General features: G+C 35.4%; 1 protein-coding gene across 1 annotated transcript in view; it reads left to right on the top strand.

The window, feature by feature from the left end:
* Positions 1–21,352, top strand: part of CCDC7 (coiled-coil domain containing 7) — a 364,544-nt gene that overhangs the window by 296,707 nt on the left and 46,485 nt on the right. Inside the window, exons 26-28 of the mRNA XM_049096618.1 lie at positions 206–289; positions 4,552–4,635; positions 7,147–7,230. Of these exons, the coding sequence (XP_048952575.1) occupies positions 206–289; positions 4,552–4,635; positions 7,147–7,230 (252 nt within the window). The remainder of the gene's footprint in view (positions 1–205; positions 290–4,551; positions 4,636–7,146; positions 7,231–21,352) is intronic.

Genomic DNA, 21,352 nt, shown 5'->3' with positions numbered 1-21,352 from the left:
GGTCAAATCACTAACATATCTAAACCTCAGTATATAGAGGCTTAACAATTGCTAATATCCCTTCCAATAATACACTTTACCAATTCTGCAATACAAATATTTCACTATAATGCTTATTCATTAATAACAAGGCTTAATTAAATAAGTGCTACACACACACATTAAGTTTACCTTATGAAGTGTTTTCATATGTTTATTTCTATAGAAACCAATATAGAACAGTTGAAAGATGCTATTGGACCACATACATTTGTGGAGGAAATGAAAATACAATCAAAAAGTGTCCCTGGTAAGACAAGTTTCGCAAGTCTAATATTTCTAGTTTGTTTACCTTCTTTGCAGTTTAATGAAGATTGGATCTAAATGACAAGAGTAGGGATGCCTGGGTGGCTCAATGGTTGAGAGTCTTCCTTTGGCTCAAAACGTGATCCCGGAGTTCTGGGATCAAGTCCCACATCAGTCTCCTGCATGAAGCCTGTGTCACTGCCCCTCTCTCTATGTCTCTCATGAATAAGTAAATAAAATCTTTAAAAAAATAAATGACAAGAGTAGCTATGTGTTATTATTAAATAGGTAAAATCTTCATGAATACTCTCATAATTCATTATACTCTGATGTTTACTAGAAATAAAAATGTAGCTAGATATTATGGGTTTTAGAAGTCATCCATTTAGATATTAGACCATAAAAATCAAATGCTATAGTGACCTTAGAATATGGGTGATAAAAGTATGTCCAATGCTATTCTATTCATTTTCTACTTCTGGCTTGGAGAGAAAAAATTCCTTCAAATTTTCCAAAGGAGAAAGGCTACCTCACGAATATAATAGTAACAAGAGGAATTTAGGATAGTTGATTCATTAGTTACCATTTCCCTCTGTTTGATGGAAATACCAAACATATTATGGTATCTCAGCTGTAGTAGAGTACATTAGTTGTGTTATATAGTTTAGAGATTATATTACTGCTTTTACTCATATAACAGTGATAGACACACTGCTGATGGACTTCTAGTGTGGTATCAAAGAGGCAGACAGCTTAACAGATATGGAAAGGTACAAAGATAATCCTGTTAAAAACACTGTCATCCAAAGGTTACTGTGTATATATTGTAAGGCTTTGCCCTGTGGGAATAACTGTAAAGGCAAAGATATTTTGAAAAGAACAACATGGAAATTCAGCAGTTGAAAAATATAGTAACTGAAAATTTAAAATTCATTAGAAGTACTCAGTAGATTTATACTGCTAGAAGTAAGAACGAGCAAACATAAAGTACTGAAATACTACAGTAAGAGCAGAGTAATTAGAGCAGAGAATATAATTTAAGATAATGGCTAAAAGAGAATTAGGTGTTATAAATAAAATGATTAATATAGCAACCACTATCCATACATATTTGCTCTTCTTGTTTAAGTTTCTCCATAGGGCCCAAATTTTACTAATGATGAAACAATTATAATTAATTAATTTATATTTGTAGGTGTAGAAGGAGAATAGGACTTTAGAGTAACATACAGAACTCTATATCCAAAATATGATGTAACGTTACTAAATCTCAGAGGAATTTGATGGCATAAATATTAAGTAGATTCGACAATTGTGACTGTGACACATTTCTATGAACAAATTAAAAGCATTGATTAAACATTTAAAATGGGAAAATTGTACACTATATGTTTATTTTTTAAAAAATACTCTCAAGTATCTTATCTTGATGAAGTCCCAATAGTTCATTTTGCTTCTTATCTTGATGAAGTCCCAATAGTTCATTTTTGCTTTTGTTTCTTTTGCCTTTGTGGATGTATCTTGCAAGAAGTTACTGTGGCCGAGTTCAAAAAGGGTGTTGTCTGTGTTCTCCTCTAGGATTTTGATGGAATCTTGTCTCACATTTAGATCTTTCATCCATTTTGAGTTTATCTTAGTGTATGGTGCAAGAGAGTGGTCTAGTTTCATTCTTCTGCGTGTGGATGTCCAATTTTCCCAGCACCATTTATTGAAGAGACTGTCTTTCTTCCAGTGGATAGTCTTTCCTCCTTTATTGAATATTAGTTGACCATAAAGTTGAGGGTCCACTTCTGGATTCTCTATTCTTCATCAAGATAAGAAGCTTTTGCACAGCAAAGGATACAGTCAACAAAACTCAAAGACAACCTACAGAATGGGAGAAGATATTTGCAAATGACGTATCAGATAAAGGGCTAGTTTCCAAGATCTATAAAGAACTTCTTAAACTCAACACCAAAGAAACAAACAATCCAATCATGAAGTGGGCAAAAGACATGAACAGAAATCTCACAGAGGAAGAAATAGACACAGCCAACACGCACATGAGAGAATGCTCTGCATCACTTGCCATCAGGGAAATACAAATCAAAACCACAATGAGATACCACCTCACACCAGTGAGAATGGGGAAAATTAACAAGGCAGGAAACCAAAATGTTGGAGAGGATGTGGAGAAAGGGGAACTCTCTTACACTGTTGGTGGGAATGTGAACTGGTGCAGCTACTCTGGAAAACTGTGTGGAGGTTCCTCAAAGAGTTAAAAATAGACCTGCCCTATGACCCAGCAATTGCACTGCTGGGGATTTACCCCAAAGATTCAGATGCAATGAAACGCTGGGACACCTGCACCCCGATGTTTCTAGCTGCAATGTCCACAATAGCCACACTGTGGAAGGAGCCTCGGTGTCCATCGAAAGATGAATGGATAAAGAAGATGTGATTTATGTATACAGTGGAATATTACTCAGCCATTAGAAACGGCAAATACCCACCATTTGCTTCAACGTGGATGGAACTGGAGGGTATCATGCTGAGTGAAATAAGTCAATCGGAGAAGGACAAACATTATAGTCTCATTCATTTGGTGAATATAAATAATAGTGAAAGGGAATAGAAGGGAAGGGAGAAGAAATGGGTAGGAAATATCAGAAAGGGAGACAGAACATAAAGACTCCTAACTCTGGGAAACGAAGTAGGGGTGGTGGAAGGGGAGGAGAGTAGGGGTGGGGGTGAATGGGTGACGGGCACTGGGGGGGGGGGGCACTTGACGGGATGAGCACTGGGTGTTATTCTGTATGTTGGCAAATTGAACACCAATAAATAATTAATTTATTATTTTAAAAAAATACTCAAGTAATTCAAGCAACATAGGATTTTTTTTAAGACTTAAAGCAATGGAAGGATATGGTGAAGGAGGAAATTTATGACTCTTAATATATCATAAACATGTATCTTTTATGCTCCTAGTGTTAAACCCAATGTTAGCAGGGCTATTCTCCTTGGATCTCTGCTTATATAAGAATCCCTTGCTTTCTCAATTCATGTGAGAATTGAGAGTTTTTCTAATTACATCCATTGGAGAAAGACCAGAGGGCTAAAATACATCTGCTAATTCTCTCCAGTTATGTGTTACTATAGCTCATATTACTTTCACAAATGTCATTATTTAATTATTAAAAACCTGTTCTGCTCAATCCAGTTTGTCTTTTGTTTTAGTAAAGATACCTCCTTATCTGATCTCTGCCTCCATTTAGATCACGGTGGCAGTATAATTTTTGCTGTCATGATGGTAGTGAAAACTTTAAAATTCATAGGCTCAGTCATTTCTATAAAGCAAGACTTCTAATCTGTGATGTCTGGATCATGGCAATGTTTCCCACTTCAGTTATATGTATGTTAGAACCAATTTTTGCCCAGGAAACTTTGCCCAGTAGGTAACCTAGTGTCAACAATTCTAGTTATTTCTTTTGCAATGTGAAATTCCTTTAAATAAGTTTCTTTTTATTTTTCTGTCATTAGACCTACGTAATAGTTTCCACATCCAGGAAAAAGTTAAAAATCATATAAAGACTCAAAGGAAAGGGATGCAATGCCAATTCTCATGTTAGTGCAAATTCCCCATTTTGTCCTCCCTAGTTAGAAGGTCTACATGCTAAGAGGAACTTGAGAGAGCACTTCATCTCATTCCATGTTATATGTTATTCTTTTCCACCACTAATGTCTACTTGATTCAAAGTGACATAATGTAATAAAAGGGAGAGCATTAAAATATTCCTGGACAAGTCAAAGAATTTCTGTCTCACAGTAAGGTCTGTGAGTCCAGTGACCATGGCTTATAAATTGACCTGAGAAAAAAATGTTATGTCCTGCCTAACCAGTTATATCCCTATCATATGAATGTGCTTTTAATATGTACATGAAAGTTATACTTAAAGTCAAACACTCTAGGGTGATTTAAATTTGCAAAATACTTTCTGTTTTCTGGGTAAAGCCCTAGATGAAGCATCAGTTTGTGCATCCATTTGGTCATCACCCAGATATGAGACATTTGTCAAGTCACTAAACATCTCTATGCTTCAGTATCTTGAGGCTTACATGTTTACTAACAGCTCTTCAGATTCTAAGGTATTACGTTTCTGCAATCCAGACATATCATTATAATTCTCCTATAATAAGAAATGCTAATTAGAGAAGTACTAGACACACAAACACACATGTGTTAACATTTACCTTACAAAAGTGTTTTGAAACTGTTTATTTCCATAGAGATTGATAGGGAGTCCCTCCCAGGTGCTATTGGAAGAAGTATAATAAAGAGAGAATTCAAGACACAGTTAAAGAGTCATCCTGGTAAGAGCAAAAATATTTCAAATCTATTTAAGGTTTATTTATTCCTTCTGGAATTCAAATTTGGATCTTTAAAGACTATAGAATCTATGTGCTATTATTACACGATAAAACATCTTCATAAAGTCCCTCCTATAATTAGTGGAATTCTAGCAGTTACTAAATGAACAATTAGCCACATATTATAGATTTTGGAACTCATCCATTAAGAATCCTTAAAAATCCTTAAAAATCCATTGCTAAATTGAGCTTGGAATATGCTTGATGGAAGCATTTCAAATGCTGTTCTACTCACTTTCTTTTTTCAGGATAGTTGTTTTGTATTTGCAAAGCAGAAATTCTAGCTTATGAAATGGATAAGAAGAGGAATTTAGCAGGTAGCTACTACATTGGTTATGAATTTTCTCTGTATGATTGAAATATCAAGCAAATTTATAATACCTCAGGTGAAGTAGAAACCTTTAGTTTTGTCATATAGCTCATAGTTTATACCACAGCCTCTTGTCCTGGTGGCAGCGTTTCACACACTTCTTATCAATCCTTGTGTGATACCAAAGGAGGTAGAGAACTTAACAGAGAAACAAAGGAAAGAAACAAAGGGACCCCTTTTAAGAAACTGTCATCCTAAAGTGACTGTGTGCATGTCTAAGTCTTTGCTCTCAGAGAAGCAACATTGCTTTTCACACTGGAGAGAAGGAGACTTTAGTACAATAAAAAAATGGCCCAGACTGATTTCTAGATAAATAATCAGGAAAACAACATTGACCCTCCAAAGTAGAGGGGAACTCAGTATCCAGATTTGCTACAGTATGTTGTCTAGAATATCCAGTTTTTACCAAAAAGAAAATGTGAGACATGAAAGAAATAGTAAAAGTGTGCACAATATACTAGGAACTTTAAGAAGAAAAGGTTTAAAAAATATTAAGGCATTGAGAGGGTGTTGTGAAGGAGGAAATTGTGGTTCTTACTAAATTATAAATTTCTCTAAGACATATCCTTTTCCACCCAGTTTTTAATCCTATTTTCTGTGAAATATTCTTAATGCCTCCTTGCTTATTTATGAATCTCTGCACACTCATTTCAAATGAACCATTCATTCCTACTTATACTAATTGCAGAAACAACCAGAGAGCCCCAAATATATCTCATAATATCACCATGTTGCATTGCACTGTCATTTTACTTTCACAAAATATCATTATTTATTGAAGCTTGTTCCATCCAATTGTGGTTCTTTTTGCTAAAGATACCCAAGGTGGTTCCCACCTCTTCTTAGGTTGTGGTGAATATATATTTGGGCTCTGAAAGTCATAGTACAACATTTACCAGTTATCTCAGGGATTACAACAAAGCAAGATCCACCTTATGGTGTTAGGTTGATGACAGGTTTCCAACCTCTGACACATGCTCTTTTATAACCAACTTTCATTCGCAAAATATTAGGTACACTATTTGACCCAGTCATGAATACTAATTATCTCCTGTTTGATTTTATGTAAATTCATTTTTAATATCTTTCATGTGTTTTTCCTCTTTTTTGACCTAGTTAGTATTTCCTAAATCCAGCAAATATTAAAATCACATAAGGGCGGCCCAAGTGGCTCAGTGGTTTAGCGCTGCCTTCAGTCCAGGGCCTGATCCTGGAGACCCAGGATCGAGTCCCACGTCAGGCTCCCTGCATGGAGCCTGCTTCTCCTGCCTGTGTCTCTGCCTCTCTGTGTATTCTCATGAATAAATAAATAAAATCTTAAAAATAAGTAAGTAAATAAATAAATAAATAAATAAATAAAATCACATAAAAACTCAAATCAAATGAAATGCAATCTCAATACTTATACCACTGCAAATTCATTCATATTTCTTTCCCCAGCTACAAAGTGTACACATAAAGAGGAACTGAGAGACACTTTTTTTAGACTACAGAATATCTTACCTTTCTACATCACTGATGTCTACTTGACTTATATAACCTAAAAATGGCATAAAAGAGAGTCAAAGAATTGCTGCCTCATAGTAACTTTATCTGCTTTGGGCTTGTGGTTTATAACTTGAACTATGAACAAAAATGTCATCTTCCATCTCAATTGTATATCCTACAGTATGAATGTATTTTTAGCATAAACTTAGAATTGTATTATTAACATAAACTTCTCAAGATGATTTAAATTTTTATAAAAAGATAGCATTGTGTAGAAAAAGCACTGGTTAAAGAATTATGGGGTGTCAGTTTACGCATCAGTTTTGTTTTCATCTTGATAGGTTTTCTTGATCCAATCCCTAAACATTTCTGAGCCTCATTAGAATGAGGCTTAAATGGTTGCTAAGAGCCTTTCAAATTCTATGAAATCTTTAATTTGCAATTCAGACATTGTATTTTTCTCTTCTATAATAACAAATTCTGATTAAGTTTGTACTACAGACATGCGCGCACACACACACACACACACACACACACACACACAGCCATACACTAATGTTTACCTTATAAAGTATTTGGAATTTGTTTGTTTATAGAGACTGATGTAGAACACTTGATATATACTGCTGAAAGAGAAAGAATAATTGATGAAATCAACACACAACTTAAAAGTCACTCTGGTAAGAACAAATATTTTTTAAGTCTAATATTTATGGTTTGTCTTTTGGAGATTTAATTAAGTATGGATCTTTAATGACAACAATGACTATATGTTATTGCATGGGTAAAAATCTTCATGAATTCCCTCTTATAATTAAGTAAAGTCTAGCATTTACTATCAATAGAAAATTAGCTAGACGTTATTAGTTTTAAAATTTATTTTGAAAGTAAGGTATAAAATCCAGTAGCTCTAGTGACCTGGAATATACTTGGTGCTATATTTCTCACTACTATTCTATTCACTTTGTATTGCTGGCTTAGAAAGAAAAGTTCTTTAAATTTGAAAAATCAAAAAAGGCTAGTTCATGAGTTTTATAAGAGCATTATAAAAGTTATTTCATTGGTTACCCAATTACTGTGTGTGTGTGGTACAATATTATATATATATACATATATCTACATATATATATATATTGGCATGTGAATTTACATCTCTACTAGAGTAGTTCTTTAGCTATGTTATATAATTCACAGATTACACTTCTGCTTCTAATGCTGGAGTAACACTGTTAGATACATTTCTCTATCTCTCTCTTTTGGGGGACATGCATGCACATGCATGCACACAAATGGGGGAAGGAGTGGGGCAGAGGGAGAGAGAGAGAGAGAGAGAGAATCTTAAGTGGGCTCCATGCTCATTGTGGAGCCTAATGGGGCAGGGCTCAATCTCACAACCCTAAGATCATGACCTGAGCTGAAATCAAGAGTTGGATGCTTAACCAACTGAGCCACCCAGGTGACCCAATACATTTCTCCTAGGTGCAAGAAATATTATAGTCATGAACTTTTTGCAGAATTGATGCCGAAATCTAGAACTTGGAAGTATTGAATCCTCATATACAAGCAACAAAATATGTGTTCTTGGTGAAATTTAAGATTAAGGCAAGATTTCTGAAACTTTACTTTTGAATGCTTTATTTATTTCATTATATCACACTTCTATTTTCATTATATCACATTGAAAAAAAACGTAGCTAAAAATAATCAAATATCAGGGTGCGTGGGTGACTCAGTCAGTTAAGCATCTGCATTTAGCTCAGGTCATGATCCCAGGGTCCTGGGATTGAGCTCTGTATTAGGCTCCCTGCTCAATGGGGAGCCTGCTTCTCCCTCTTCCTCTGCCTGCCACTCTTTCTTCTGTGCTCTCTCTCTGTCAAATAAATAAAATCTTTAAAAAATCAAATATCTTCTCCATTCAGTAGGTTACCTTTAATTTTATTTTATTTCCTTCACTGTGAAGAATGTTTTTATTTTGATGTAGTCCCAATAGTTTATTTTGCTCTCCCTTGCTTCAGGAGATATATCCAGAAAAATGTTGACTCATCCAATGTCAGAAATGTTACTTCCTAAGCTCTTTTCTAGGATTTTTATGGGTTCAGATCTCACATTTTAGTGTTTAATCCATTTTGAGCTCCATTAGCTATAACATGGATGGAACTACAGAGTATAATGCTAAGTGAAAAAAGTCAGAGAAAAACAAATACCATATGATTTCACGCATGTGGAATTTAAGAAATAAAACAAATGAACAATGGGGGAAAAGAGAAAGAAAAAAGAGAGAGAGAAACAAACCAAATAACAGACTCTTAACTACAGAGAACAAGCTGAATACTTGTCATGATGAACACTGACTATTGTATGGAATTGTTGAATTATTATAGAGTACACCTGGAACTAATACAACACTGTATGTATGTGAACTAAGGGGAATTAAAATAAAATTTTAAGAACATGAATCAGATCAAAAGTATTCACTGAAAGAGCTTATAACTAAGGTGATATAAAAATGAAGTTGTTTGAATCAAGCAGTTAAATTTGTGTTTTACTCTAACAAATGTGATAAATATTGAAGAGTCATTTTTCTATGTCTTTAATTTTCAGACTGTTTTTGTTTAGGTACTTTGAATTACTATTTGCTTCAGTGTTCCTCATTGTTAGGGGTTCTCATCAATTTAAAGTAATAACCTTTGGCACATCTGGCCTTAGTCAATTTAAAATACCATGCCCTTTAAGAACAAAATTAATTTAGTTGATTAATCTATGCTTATTTATTAATTGTGAATTTAAAGTTAAATGCACTAAACAAAATTTAAGAGAAATTGCTAAGAAGAAAAGAATCGAAAGGAGACTGCTGATCAAAGATAGAAATTAATATTCACACCTTTGATTAAAGGTCGAGATTAAGGAGGATGGGATACCTGGGTGCCTTAGCAGTTAAGCACCTGCCTTCCGCCCAGGTTGTGATCCTGGAGTCCCGGGATCGAGTCCCACATCAAGTCCCACTTCCATGGGCACCTGGGAGAGGAAGACCTGGTGAGCACTGCAGCAGGTGAATGATCACTACCCCAGGGCCTGGGGGCAGAGAGAAGCAGGCTATCCTCCGTTCCCTCCAGGAAGAGCAAAACCAAGGAGTGCACAAGATGGTGAAAGGTTTCCTGCCACCAGAAGCCCTTCAAATTTTACAAATCAGTGCCTCCATGCCCCCCAAGAGAATCTGAGCCAATGTGCATTAAGAGACTGCAGTTCCATACTTGCTGGGAACTCCTGACTCTAGGGCTGGAGATCGGACCTCACTTTTTCTTTTCTCCATTCACCCTGGAGAGGCCCAGCCTCCAGGGAACAAAGGTGTCACAGGGGAAAAAGCTCACCCTGAGGACAGCCACCTGGCAAGGTAGGGCATCTCCACCCAGACACAGACACCTGAGAATCAGCACAGCAGGCCCCTCCCTCAGAAGACCAGCTGGAAGAACAGGGGAAGAGCAAGTTTACTGACCAAGCAGCACTGGAAAGCTCCAGGACTAATGGAAAATAGCATATAGAACTCAAGCTTTTTTCCTTATGATTTATTGATCTTTCAAGTTAAAAATTTCCAATATTCTTTTTTTCCTGTCTTCACTACAATAATTTATAAACTCTTCATTTTTAACTTTTTTTTTTCCTTTTTGACTCATATTTATACAATTACATGTCATAGATATACTCTTCATTTTTGGCTTCCTTTTAATATATTCAATTTCACTTTGTAGATATATAAGTTTTGGGGTTTTGTTTTGTTTAGTTTTGTAATTTTGGAAGTTAACACCTTCTAACATACACACCAAAATAGACTCAGAACCAAGTGGAGCACAATATTGGTCAACACTGTGAGATTATATTCCCTCTTCCTTCCCATTCTGCCCCCCTCTTTTGTCTTCTTGTTTTTGTTCTGTTGTTGCTGTTGTTTCTATAAATAAGTTTTGCTTTTTTATATAAATTTGAAATTTAGTACCTTCTAACATACAGACCAAAATACACTCAAAACCAAAAGGATTACCATCTTGGTCCACTCTGTGAGGCTATATTCTCTCTCCCCAACCATTTCCTCCCCTCCTTTTAAAAATTTTTCCTGTTTTTTAAAATTTGGTTTCCCCTTGAATTGCCTTTCTTTTTTTTCTTTTATTTTCTGGTCTCTGATCTCTTCAGAATTCTCTAGCACATATTTTCATAGGTTATGGTTTATTTTTTTAAAGATTGTATTTATTTATTCATGAGAGACAGAGAGAGAGAGAGAGAGAGAGAGAGAGAGGCAGAGACAAAGGCAGAGGGAGAAGCAGGCTCTATGCAGGGAGCCTGACATGGGACTTGATCCTGGGTCTCCAGGATCAGGCCCTGGGCTGAAGATGGTGCTTAACCGCTGAGCCACCCAGGCTGCCCTATGGTTGATATTTTTTACTCTACTCACTCATATAGCCATTCTGCACTATACAAAATGATTAGAAGGAAGAATTAACTACAAAAGAAAGTACCAGAAGTAATACTCTTTGCCAAAGATCTAGTGGATATGGATTTAAGTTAGATGTCAGAGATACAATTCAATTACAATTATAAAATTACTGGTGGCTCTTGAGAAAAGCATAAAAGACTCTAGAGATACTCTTACTGCAGAAATGAGATCTAATTAGGCCAAAATTAAAAATATTTTAACTGAGATGCAGTTTAAACTGGATGTTCTAACAGCTAGGGTTAATGAGGTAGAAGAGAGAGTGAGTGATACAGAAGACAAGTTGATGGAAAGGAAGGAAACGGAGAAAAAGAGAAAATAAAAACTAAGAAGGAAGCTGAGGAAAAGAGAGGGGAAAAAAACACCCACAAAGAGAGACTCCAAGAATTAAGTGATAGTTTGAGAAAGAATAATATTCATCCTACTGGGATTCCAGAGGTCATGGAGAGAGAAAGGACCAGAAAGTATGTTTGAACAAATCATAGTTGAGAACTTCCCTAATCTGATGAAGGAAACAGGCATTCATATCCAAGAAGTAGAGAGGAAACCCCTATCCCGAAAAACCAAGAAAAAATCAATCAACATCCTGATATATAATAGTGAAGCTTTCAAATTTAAGATATAAAGAGAAAATCTTAAAAGTAGCTCAAGACAAAGATTCCTAACTTATATGAAGAAAAATATCAAATTAACAGCAGGCCCATCCACAGAGACCTGGAAGACCAGAAAGGGCTGGCATGATATATTCAGGGTACTAAACAAGAAAAACATGCAGCCAAGAATATGCTTTCCAGAAATAATATCAGAATAGAAGGAGAGATAAAGAGCTTCCAGGATAGACAGACACTGGAAGAATATGTGACCCCCAAATGGGCTCTGCAAGAAATATTAAGGGAGACCCTGTAAGTGAAGAGGGAGCCCAAAGAAACAATCTGCAGAAACAGGGAATGTATGTAGGTAATACTCTGACACTAAATTAATATCTTTCAAAAGTTACTGTGAATGTGAATGGACTAAATGATCCAATCAAAAGACACAGGGTATCAGATTGAATAAAAAGCAAATTCCATCTATATGCTGTCTACAAGAAACTCATTTTAGACTCAAGGACACCTTCAGATGGAAAATAAGGGAATGGAGAAACATTTACCATGCAAGTGGTCCTCAAAAGAAAGCTGGGGTAACAATCTTCATATCAGATAAATTAGATTTTATACCAAAGACTATACGAAGAGATGAAGAGGGACGCTATATCATACCTAAAGGGTCTATCCAACAAGAAGACCTAACAATCATGAATATTTATGCCCCTGATGTGGGAGCATCCAATTATATCAACCATTTAATAACAAAAGTAGAGAGACACGCAGATAATAATACATTAATAGTAAGAGACTTCAAGATGGCATTTTTATCCAAGGACAGGTTTTCTAAACAGAAGATCAGCAAAGAAACAAGAGCTTTAAATGACACACTGGACCAAATGGATTTCACAGATATGTACAGAACATTTCATCCTAATGCAACTGAATACACATTATTCTCAAGTGCACATGGAATTTTCTCCAGAAAAGACCACATAATGGGTCACAAATCAGGTCTCAACTGATACCAAAAGTTTGGGATTATTTCCTGCATATTTTCAGACCACAATGTATTGAAACTAGAACTCAATCACAAGAAGAAACTTGGAAGGAAAGAAAACTTGGAGGTCAAAGAGCATCCTACTAAAAGATGAATGAGTCAACCAGAAAATTAGAGAAGAATTAAAAAAGATTCATGGAAACTAATGAAAATGAAAACACAATAGTTCCAAATCTTTGGGATACAAAAGGTGGTCCTAAGAGGGAAACACATTTCAATACAAGCCTCCCTCAAAAAAAGAGAGAGAGAGAGAGAGAAATCTCAAATACACAAGCTAATCTTAAAGTAATTGGAGAAAGAACAGGAAATAAAGCCTAAAGCAAGGAGAAGAGAGATAATAAAGATTCGAGCAGAACTCAATGAAATAGAGACCAGAAGAACTGTAGAACAGATCAACAAAACCAGGAGCTGGTTCTTTGAAAGAATTAGTAAGATATATAAACCCCTACCCAACCTTATTAAGAAGAAAAAAGACTTAAACTAATAGACTCACAACTGAAAGAGGAGAGATCACAACCAATACCAAGGAAATACAAATGATTTTTAAAACATGAGCAACCATATGCCAACAAATCAGGCAATCTAGAAGAAATGGATACATTCCTGGAAACCTACTCCTTACCAAGATTGAAACAGGAAGAAATTTAAAAACCCTGAACAGACCAATAATTAGCAAGGAAATTGAAGCAGTCATCAAAAACCTCCTAAGAAACAAGAGTCCAGGGCCAAATGGCTTCCCAGGGGAATTCTACTAAACATTTAAAAAAGAAATAATACCTATGCTACTAAATCTGTTTCAAAGGATAGAAATGGAAGGAATACTTCCAAGCTCATTCTATGAGGCCAGCATTACTTTAATCCCAAAACCAAAGACCCCACTAAAAAAAGAGAACTACAGACCAATATCCCTGATGAACGTGGATGTAAATATTCTCACCAAGACACTAGCCAATGAGATCCAAGAGTACGTTAAAAGGATCATTCACCATGACAAAGTGGGATTTATCCCTGGGATGCAAGAGTGGTTCAACATTTGTAAAACAGAGTGATCAATCCCATCAAAAAAAGAAGAGATGAGAACCATATGATCTTCCCAATAGATGCAGAGAAAGCATTTGAAAAAATACAGAATCCATTCCTGATTAAAACTCTTCAAAGTGTAGGGATAGAGGTAACATTCCTCAATATCTTAAAAGCCATATATATATGAAAAGCCCACAATGAATACCATTCTCAATGGGGAAAAATTGAGAGCTTTTCCCCTGAAGTCAGGCACATTACGGGATGCCCACTCTTATCACTTTTGTTCAACATAGTCTAGAAGTCCCATCCTCAACAACCAGACAACAAAAAGAAAAGGCATTCAAGTTGGCAAAGAAATCAAACTCTCCCTCTTCACAGATGATATGATACTGTATACAGAAAACCCAAATACTCCACCTCCAAATTGCTAGAATTCATACAGCAATTTGGCAATGTGGCAGGATACAAAATCAATGCACAGAAATCAGTGACATTTCTATACACTAATAATGCGACTCAAGAAGGAGAATTTAAAGAACCAGTCCCATTTCCAATTGCACCCAAACCATAAGATACATAGAAATAAACCTAACCAAAGAGATAAAGGATCTGTACTCTAAAAACTGCAGAACATTTATTAAAGAAATTGAAACACATACAGATGAATAAACATTCCATGCTCGTGGATTGAAAGAATTAATATTGTTAAAATATGTATACTTTAAAGCACTCTACAGTTCAATGTAATCCTTAACAAAACACCATAATCATTTTTTACAGGGCTGGAACAAACAATCCTAAAATTTGTATGGAACAAAAAAAAAAAAAAAAACCCAAATAGCCAAAGGAATGTTAAAAATGAAAACCAAAGCTGGAGGCATCACAGTTCCAGACACAAACTGTAATCATCAAGACAGTATGGTACTGGCACAAAAACAGACACATAGATCAGTGGAACATAATAAAGAATCCAGAAATGGACCCTCAACTCTATGGTCAACTCATCTTCAACAAACAGGAAAGACTATTCACTGGAAAAAGGACAGTCTCTTCAATAAATGGTGCTGGGCAAATTGGACAACCACATGCAGAAAAATGAAACTGGGCCATTCTCTTATACCATACACAAAGATAAACTCAAAATAGTTGAAGTATCTAAATATGAGATAAGAACCTATCAAAATCCTAGAGGGGAACACAGGCAACAACCTTTTTTACCTTGACCACAGCAACTTCTTGCAAGATACATCCATGAAGGCAAGGGAAACAAAAGCAAAAATGAACTATTGGGACTTCATCAAGATAAAAACTTCTGCACAGCCAAGGAAACAGTCAACAAAACTAAAAGACAACCTACAGAATGGGAGAAGATATTTGCAAATGACATATCAGATAAAGGGCTAGTATCCAAAATCTATAAAGAACTTATCAAACTCAATACCCAAAAACAAACATTCTAATCATGAAATGGGTAGAAATTTGAAATGAAAAGACATTTCTCCAAAGAAGATATACACATGGCCAACAGACACAAGAAAAAATGTTCCACATCACTTGCCACCAGGGAAATACAAATCAAAACCACAAATACCACCTCACAGTGAGAATGGCTAAAATTAACAAGACAGGAAACAACAAATGTTGGTGAGGATGTGGAGAAAGGGGAACCGTCTTGCACTGCTGGTGGGAATGTGAACTGGTACAGCTGCTCTGGAAAATTGTGTGGAGGTTCCTCAAAGAGTTAAAAATAGACCTGCCCTACGACCCAGCAATTGCACTGCTGGGGATTTACCCCAAAGATACAAATGCAATGAAAAGCTGAGACACCTGGACCCTGATGTTTCTAGCAGCAATGTCCACAATAGCCAAACTGTGGAAGGAGCTATGATGTCCTTCCTCAGATGAATGGCTAAAGAAGATGTAGTATACATATATAGTGGAATACTAAACCATCAGGAAGGATGAATACCTACCATTTACATCGACATGGATGGAACTAGATGGGAGAAAACTTTCTAAAACGGACTTTGACATAATATGATATATCATAGAAATAAAAGTAATAAATGACATTTCCTTTAAAATATTTGGCAAGAGAAAAGAAGGATTATAGTAATGAATGACATCAATATTACAGGAATTTTGTGGGGGGGGGTTGTTTTCTTTTGGGTTTTTGTTTGTTTGTTTTTTTGTTTGTTTTACCATCTCCCCTTTGGGAAAAAAAAAAACAATTTGATGATTATCCACAGATGAGAGACACTTTGTTGAAATACAGGAGTCCAGCAAAGAAGTTCTAGAACACTGTTAGAACAACAACAATAAAATCTGAGATTGGATACATTGTGGAAGGTAAAAGGAATAGTTTGATCTTACCTACACTACTCCTTCTGCAGGACAACATACTTCGTGTTCATACTTCAACATACTTCATACTTTCAGGGCTCTCTTGAGCCCTTTTCATCCTGAGATTTCTCCCATGGGAAAAAGTGAGAGCATGTGAGTGAGTACCCAGCTTCTCTAGCTATGTAGGATACCGTTTAAAAGAAAAAAAAAAAAAAGACCCATTTCTCTCTTGGGTCAGCCAGACTGAATCATAAGCTGCATGACCTGAGGGAAGAGAGTGGCTGAGAGAACAGTTGCCAAGGCTCAGAATTGAATGTATAAAAGGGATGTGACTGCTAAGTGTGTCAAGAACTCCATCAGCAGGCCCATACATCTGGTCTGAAAACACTTCACCTGTGGATCCCCTGAAAACTGGCCCACAGTCAACTCCAGTATTCGATGTGTCTCACCCACATAAACTCCACCTTGTGACTGGCTGCCTATGCATGCTCCAACAGCAAGGGTCAGCTTTGACAGACAGTGAACACTCACAGAAAGCTGATCTGGAAGAAACCGTTAACTTGAGCACTCAGTATTGCTATAAGAAAAACAAAAAGGAGGCTCTCAGCATCCAATCTGTCCTTACAGCACAGGAAGAAGGCTTAAGAATTCTGCCACAAAAGAGAACAAGAAGTATGGAGCAGGCATACCCATAGAAAAGGTCTGAAAAAAAAATTAGAATTCCTAACAGGGCTGACAGAAGGAATTTCTCTCTGAAAGCCAGTCAGTAAACCTGGAGAAGGTGACTTTTTTTAATGCAATGATACCATGAAAGAAATACAATAATTTTTCAATAACCCAAAAGAAATGGAGATTTACAATTTAACTGATAAAGAATTCAAAATAACTGTTGTAATGAAGCTCAGTGAGCTACAAGAAAACACAGAAAGATAGCTCAACAAAAGCAGGAAAAGAATACACAAACAAAAAGAAATATTGAATGAAGAGATAGAAATCATAAAGAAAAATCAAAAAGAAATTCCAGAGTTGATAGTGGATCCAGCAGAGGAAAATATATGTAAAGTAGAAGATAATATTGAAATTATACAAAGAAGAGAAAATTAAAAAGAATTAAGACTATAAACTGTGGAACACCAATAATCTAACTAATACATGAATGATTCAATCCCAGAAGAAGAGAAGGAGAAGTGTAGAGCTTATGAAATAATGGCTGAGAACTTCCCAAATATAGGGAGATACTTGAATATCCAAGTTCACAAAGCTAAGAAATCACTGCGAAATTTCAATCCATAACAATATTTGCCAATACACATTATAATAAACCTGTCTAAAATCAAATACAAAGAGAGATTTTAAAAGCAACAAGAGAAAAATATTTCATACAATGGGAATCCTCTCAGGCATTAGAATCAATCTCTGCAAAAACATTACAAGCCACAAAACAGTGGGAAAATATATTCAAGTGTTGAAAAAACTGCCTAGGCATACATAACATGTTTTATGTTTTTGATGTCATAATTTACGTTTGTAAAAAAAAAAAGTTAGATCAAGGAATTCAGTAAAGTTGCAGGATGCAAAATTAACATGCAAAAATCAGTAGCATTTGTATACACTAACAACAAATTACCTGAAATAGGAATAAAGAAAATGGGATATCCCTGGGTGGCTCAGCAGTTTAGTGCCTGCCTTTGGCCCAGGCATAGTCCTGGGGTCCCAGGATCAAGTCCCACATCAGGCTCCCTGCATGGGGCCTGCTTTTCCCTCTGCCTGTGTCTCTGCCCCACCCCTCTGTGTGTGTGTGTGTGTGTGTGTGTGTGTGTGTGTGTGTGTCTCATGAATATATAAATAAAATCTTTGGGAAAAAAAGAGGAATAAAGAAAATGATCCCATTTATAATAGCATTAAAGATTTATTTATTTATTCATGAAAGACATAGAGAGGGAAAGAGAGAGAGGCAGAAACATAGGCAGAGGGAGAAGCAGGCTCCATGCAGGGAGCCAGGTGTGGGACTCGATCCTGGGTCTCCAGGATCAGGCCCTGGGCTTAAGGCGGCGCTAAACCGCTGAGCCACCAGGGCTGCCCAGCATTAAAGATTTAAATACTTAGGAATAAGTTTAACCCAGGAAGTAAAATATATTCATATATTATGCTGAGTGAAATAAGTCAATCGGAGAAGGACAAACATTATATGGTCTCATTCATTTGCGGAATATAAAAAATAGTGAAAGAGAATAAAGGGGAAAGGAGAAAAAATAAGTGGGAAATATCAGAAAGGGAGACAGAACATGAAAGACTCCTAACTCTGGGAAACGAACTAGGGGTGGTGGAAGGGGAGGTGGGCAGGGGGTGGGGGTGACTGGGTGATGGGCGCTGAAGTGGGCACTTGACGGGATGAGCACTGGGTGTTATTCTATATGTTGGCAAATTGAACACCAATAAAAAATAAATTTATAAAAAAATAAAAATAAAAACTACAAAACACCAATGAAATACATTGAAAAAGAAAAAAAATAAATGGGAAAAGTATCCCAAGTTCATGAATTAGAAGAATATTATCAAAATGCCCACACTACCCAAAGCCACCTATAGATTCAATGCAATTCCTATGAAGATTTCAATGGCATTTTTATAGAATCAGGAAAAAGAAACCTAAAATTTATATAGAATCACAAAATACCTTAATAGTCAAACCAATTCTGAAAAAGAACAAAGCTGGGTACATCTCCCCTTCTTATTTCAAGCTATGTTATAAAGATATAGTAACCAAAACAGTTGGTATTAGCATAAAAACAGACACACACACCAATAAAACAGAATTGAGAGCCAAGAAATAAACCCATTCATATATGGCTAACTAATACTTGACAGAGAAGCCAAGAATACTGAAGGACACAGGTGGGGTCAAAGTGAAGGAATAGAAAAAGATATTCCATACAAGTGGAAACCAAATTAGATCAAGGTGGCTATACTTGTATCAGACAAAATAGACTTAAACTCAGAAGTAGTAACAAGAGACAAAAAAAATAATTATATATTGATAAAGGCATGAATTCATCTGGAGGATGTAACAGTGATAAGTTTTTATGAACCCAACATCAGACACCTAAATATATGAAGAAAATACTAATAGATATGAAGGAAGAAATAAACAATAATACAATAATAGTAAATTTCAATACCCTACTTTCAATATCATCCAGACATAGATCATCCAGACAGAAAATCAATAAGGAAATGTTGAACTTGAACAATACTTTAGACCAAATGGACCTAACAGACATATAGAGCATTACATACAACAGCAGCACAATACACATTCTCTTTCTTTTCCAAATGCACACATGCATTCTCCAGGAGAGATATTATGATAGGTCATAAAACATGTCTTAAGATATCTAAGAAGATTGAAATCTTACCAAGTGTTTTTTTCTGACTATAGTAGCATGAAATGAGAAATCAATAACTGGATAAAAACTGGAAAATTCACAAATATGTGTAAATTAACACACAAACAACCAATAGGACAAAGGATATATAAACTGTAAAATGAAAAAATAACTTGGGACAATTGAAAATAGAAACATAATATACCAAAACTTGATGATGCAAAAGAAGTTCTTATAGGTAAGTTTATAGGAGTAAACATCTACATTAAAAAAAAAAGTCAAGTAAACAACTTTTCAACTACCAAAGAAGAAAAAACTTAAGCCCAAATTTAGCACAAATAAGGAAATAGCAAAGACCAGACTGGAAATAAAAACAGAAAAATAAAAAGGTCAGCAATGATAAAAGGCGTTTGGGGTTTTTTTTAAGACTTTATTTATTTATTCATGAGAGACACAGAGAGAGAGAGAGAGAGAGAGAGAGAGGCAGAAACATAGGCAGAGGAAGAAACAGGCTCCCTGTGGGAAGCCCGGTGCAGGACTCGATCCCAGGACCTCAGAATCACAACCTAAGCCAAAGGCAGACACTCAACCATTAAGCCATCCAGGTGCCCCAAGAAGTGTTGTTGTTTTTTTTTAAAGGTCAATGAAATTGACAAAACTTTGGCTAGACTAAGTAGACAAAGAAGGATTCAAAGGTGAAAAATGAAAGAATACACATTACAAATGATACTACAAAGATCCAAAGATTAGGGGTTACAATGAATCATTTTAAACCAACAAATTGGATAACCTAGAAGAAATGGATAAATTCCTTGGAATATACCATCTACTACAAAGACTGAATTTTAAAGAAATAAAAAATCTGAACAGACCAATAATGATAAGGAAATTTAATCATTGATCAAAAACCATGCATCAAAGAAAAATCCACACTTGGATGGTTTCACTAGTGAATTCTATCAAATATTTGAAGAATAATTAATGCCAAACCTTCTCAAACACTTCCAAAAAATTAAAGATAAAGAAGCTCTCTCAAGCTCATTTTACAAGGCTTGCATTACCCTGATACCAGAGCCAGAAAAGGACACTACAAGAAAACTACAAGCCTCATAAATAATATCCCTGATGAAAACTGATACAAAAATCCTCAACAAAATTCCAGCAAAACAAACTCAACAACACATTAAAGAAGATAATATTCCATGACCAATTGGGATTTATCCGTGAGATGCAATGACGGATCTACATATGTAAATCATTATATGTGATACATCACATTAACAAAATGATGTAAAAATTATACAATCATCTCAAAAGATACAAAAAAAAGGCATTTGGCAAAGTTGTAAAATATTACATGATAAAAACTCCCAATAAATTTGGTATAGAAGGAACATATCTCAACATAGTAAAGGTCATATATGACAAGCCCATAGGCAAAAGATTGAAAAGTTCTCATCTAAGATCAGGAAAAAGGTGCCCATTCTCATCATTCCTATTCAACTTAGTACTGGAAATCTTAGAGCAATTAAGCAAGAAAAAGAAAAGGCATCCAAATTGGAAAATAAAAAGTGAAGTTTGCAAATGACATGATCTTATATAGAGAAAATCCTAAAGATTCTACCATAAAAGTGTTATGACTAATAAATGAAGGCAGTAAAACTGAAGGATACAAAATCAACATAGAGAAATCAGTTGCATTTCTATATACTAATAATGAAATATCTGAAATAGAAATAAGAAAAACCCCATCTCAGTCACAATAACATCAAAACAATACTGAAGAATAACTTTAAACAAGGTGTGTGACAGTCTAAGCACTAAAACGTTTAATATTTTGATGAAAGAAACTGAAGAATCACAAATAAATGGAATGATATCCTAGGTTTATGGATTGGAAGTTAATGTTTTTAAAATGTTGATACT

This window comes from Canis lupus, chromosome 2 (genome assembly GCF_003254725.2).
Source record: "Canis lupus dingo isolate Sandy chromosome 2, ASM325472v2, whole genome shotgun sequence".
Classification (NCBI taxonomy): Eukaryota; Metazoa; Chordata; class Mammalia; order Carnivora; family Canidae; genus Canis; species Canis lupus.
The sequence above is the reverse complement of the archived record's forward strand: the minus strand, read 5'-3'. Positions and strand labels throughout refer to the sequence as shown.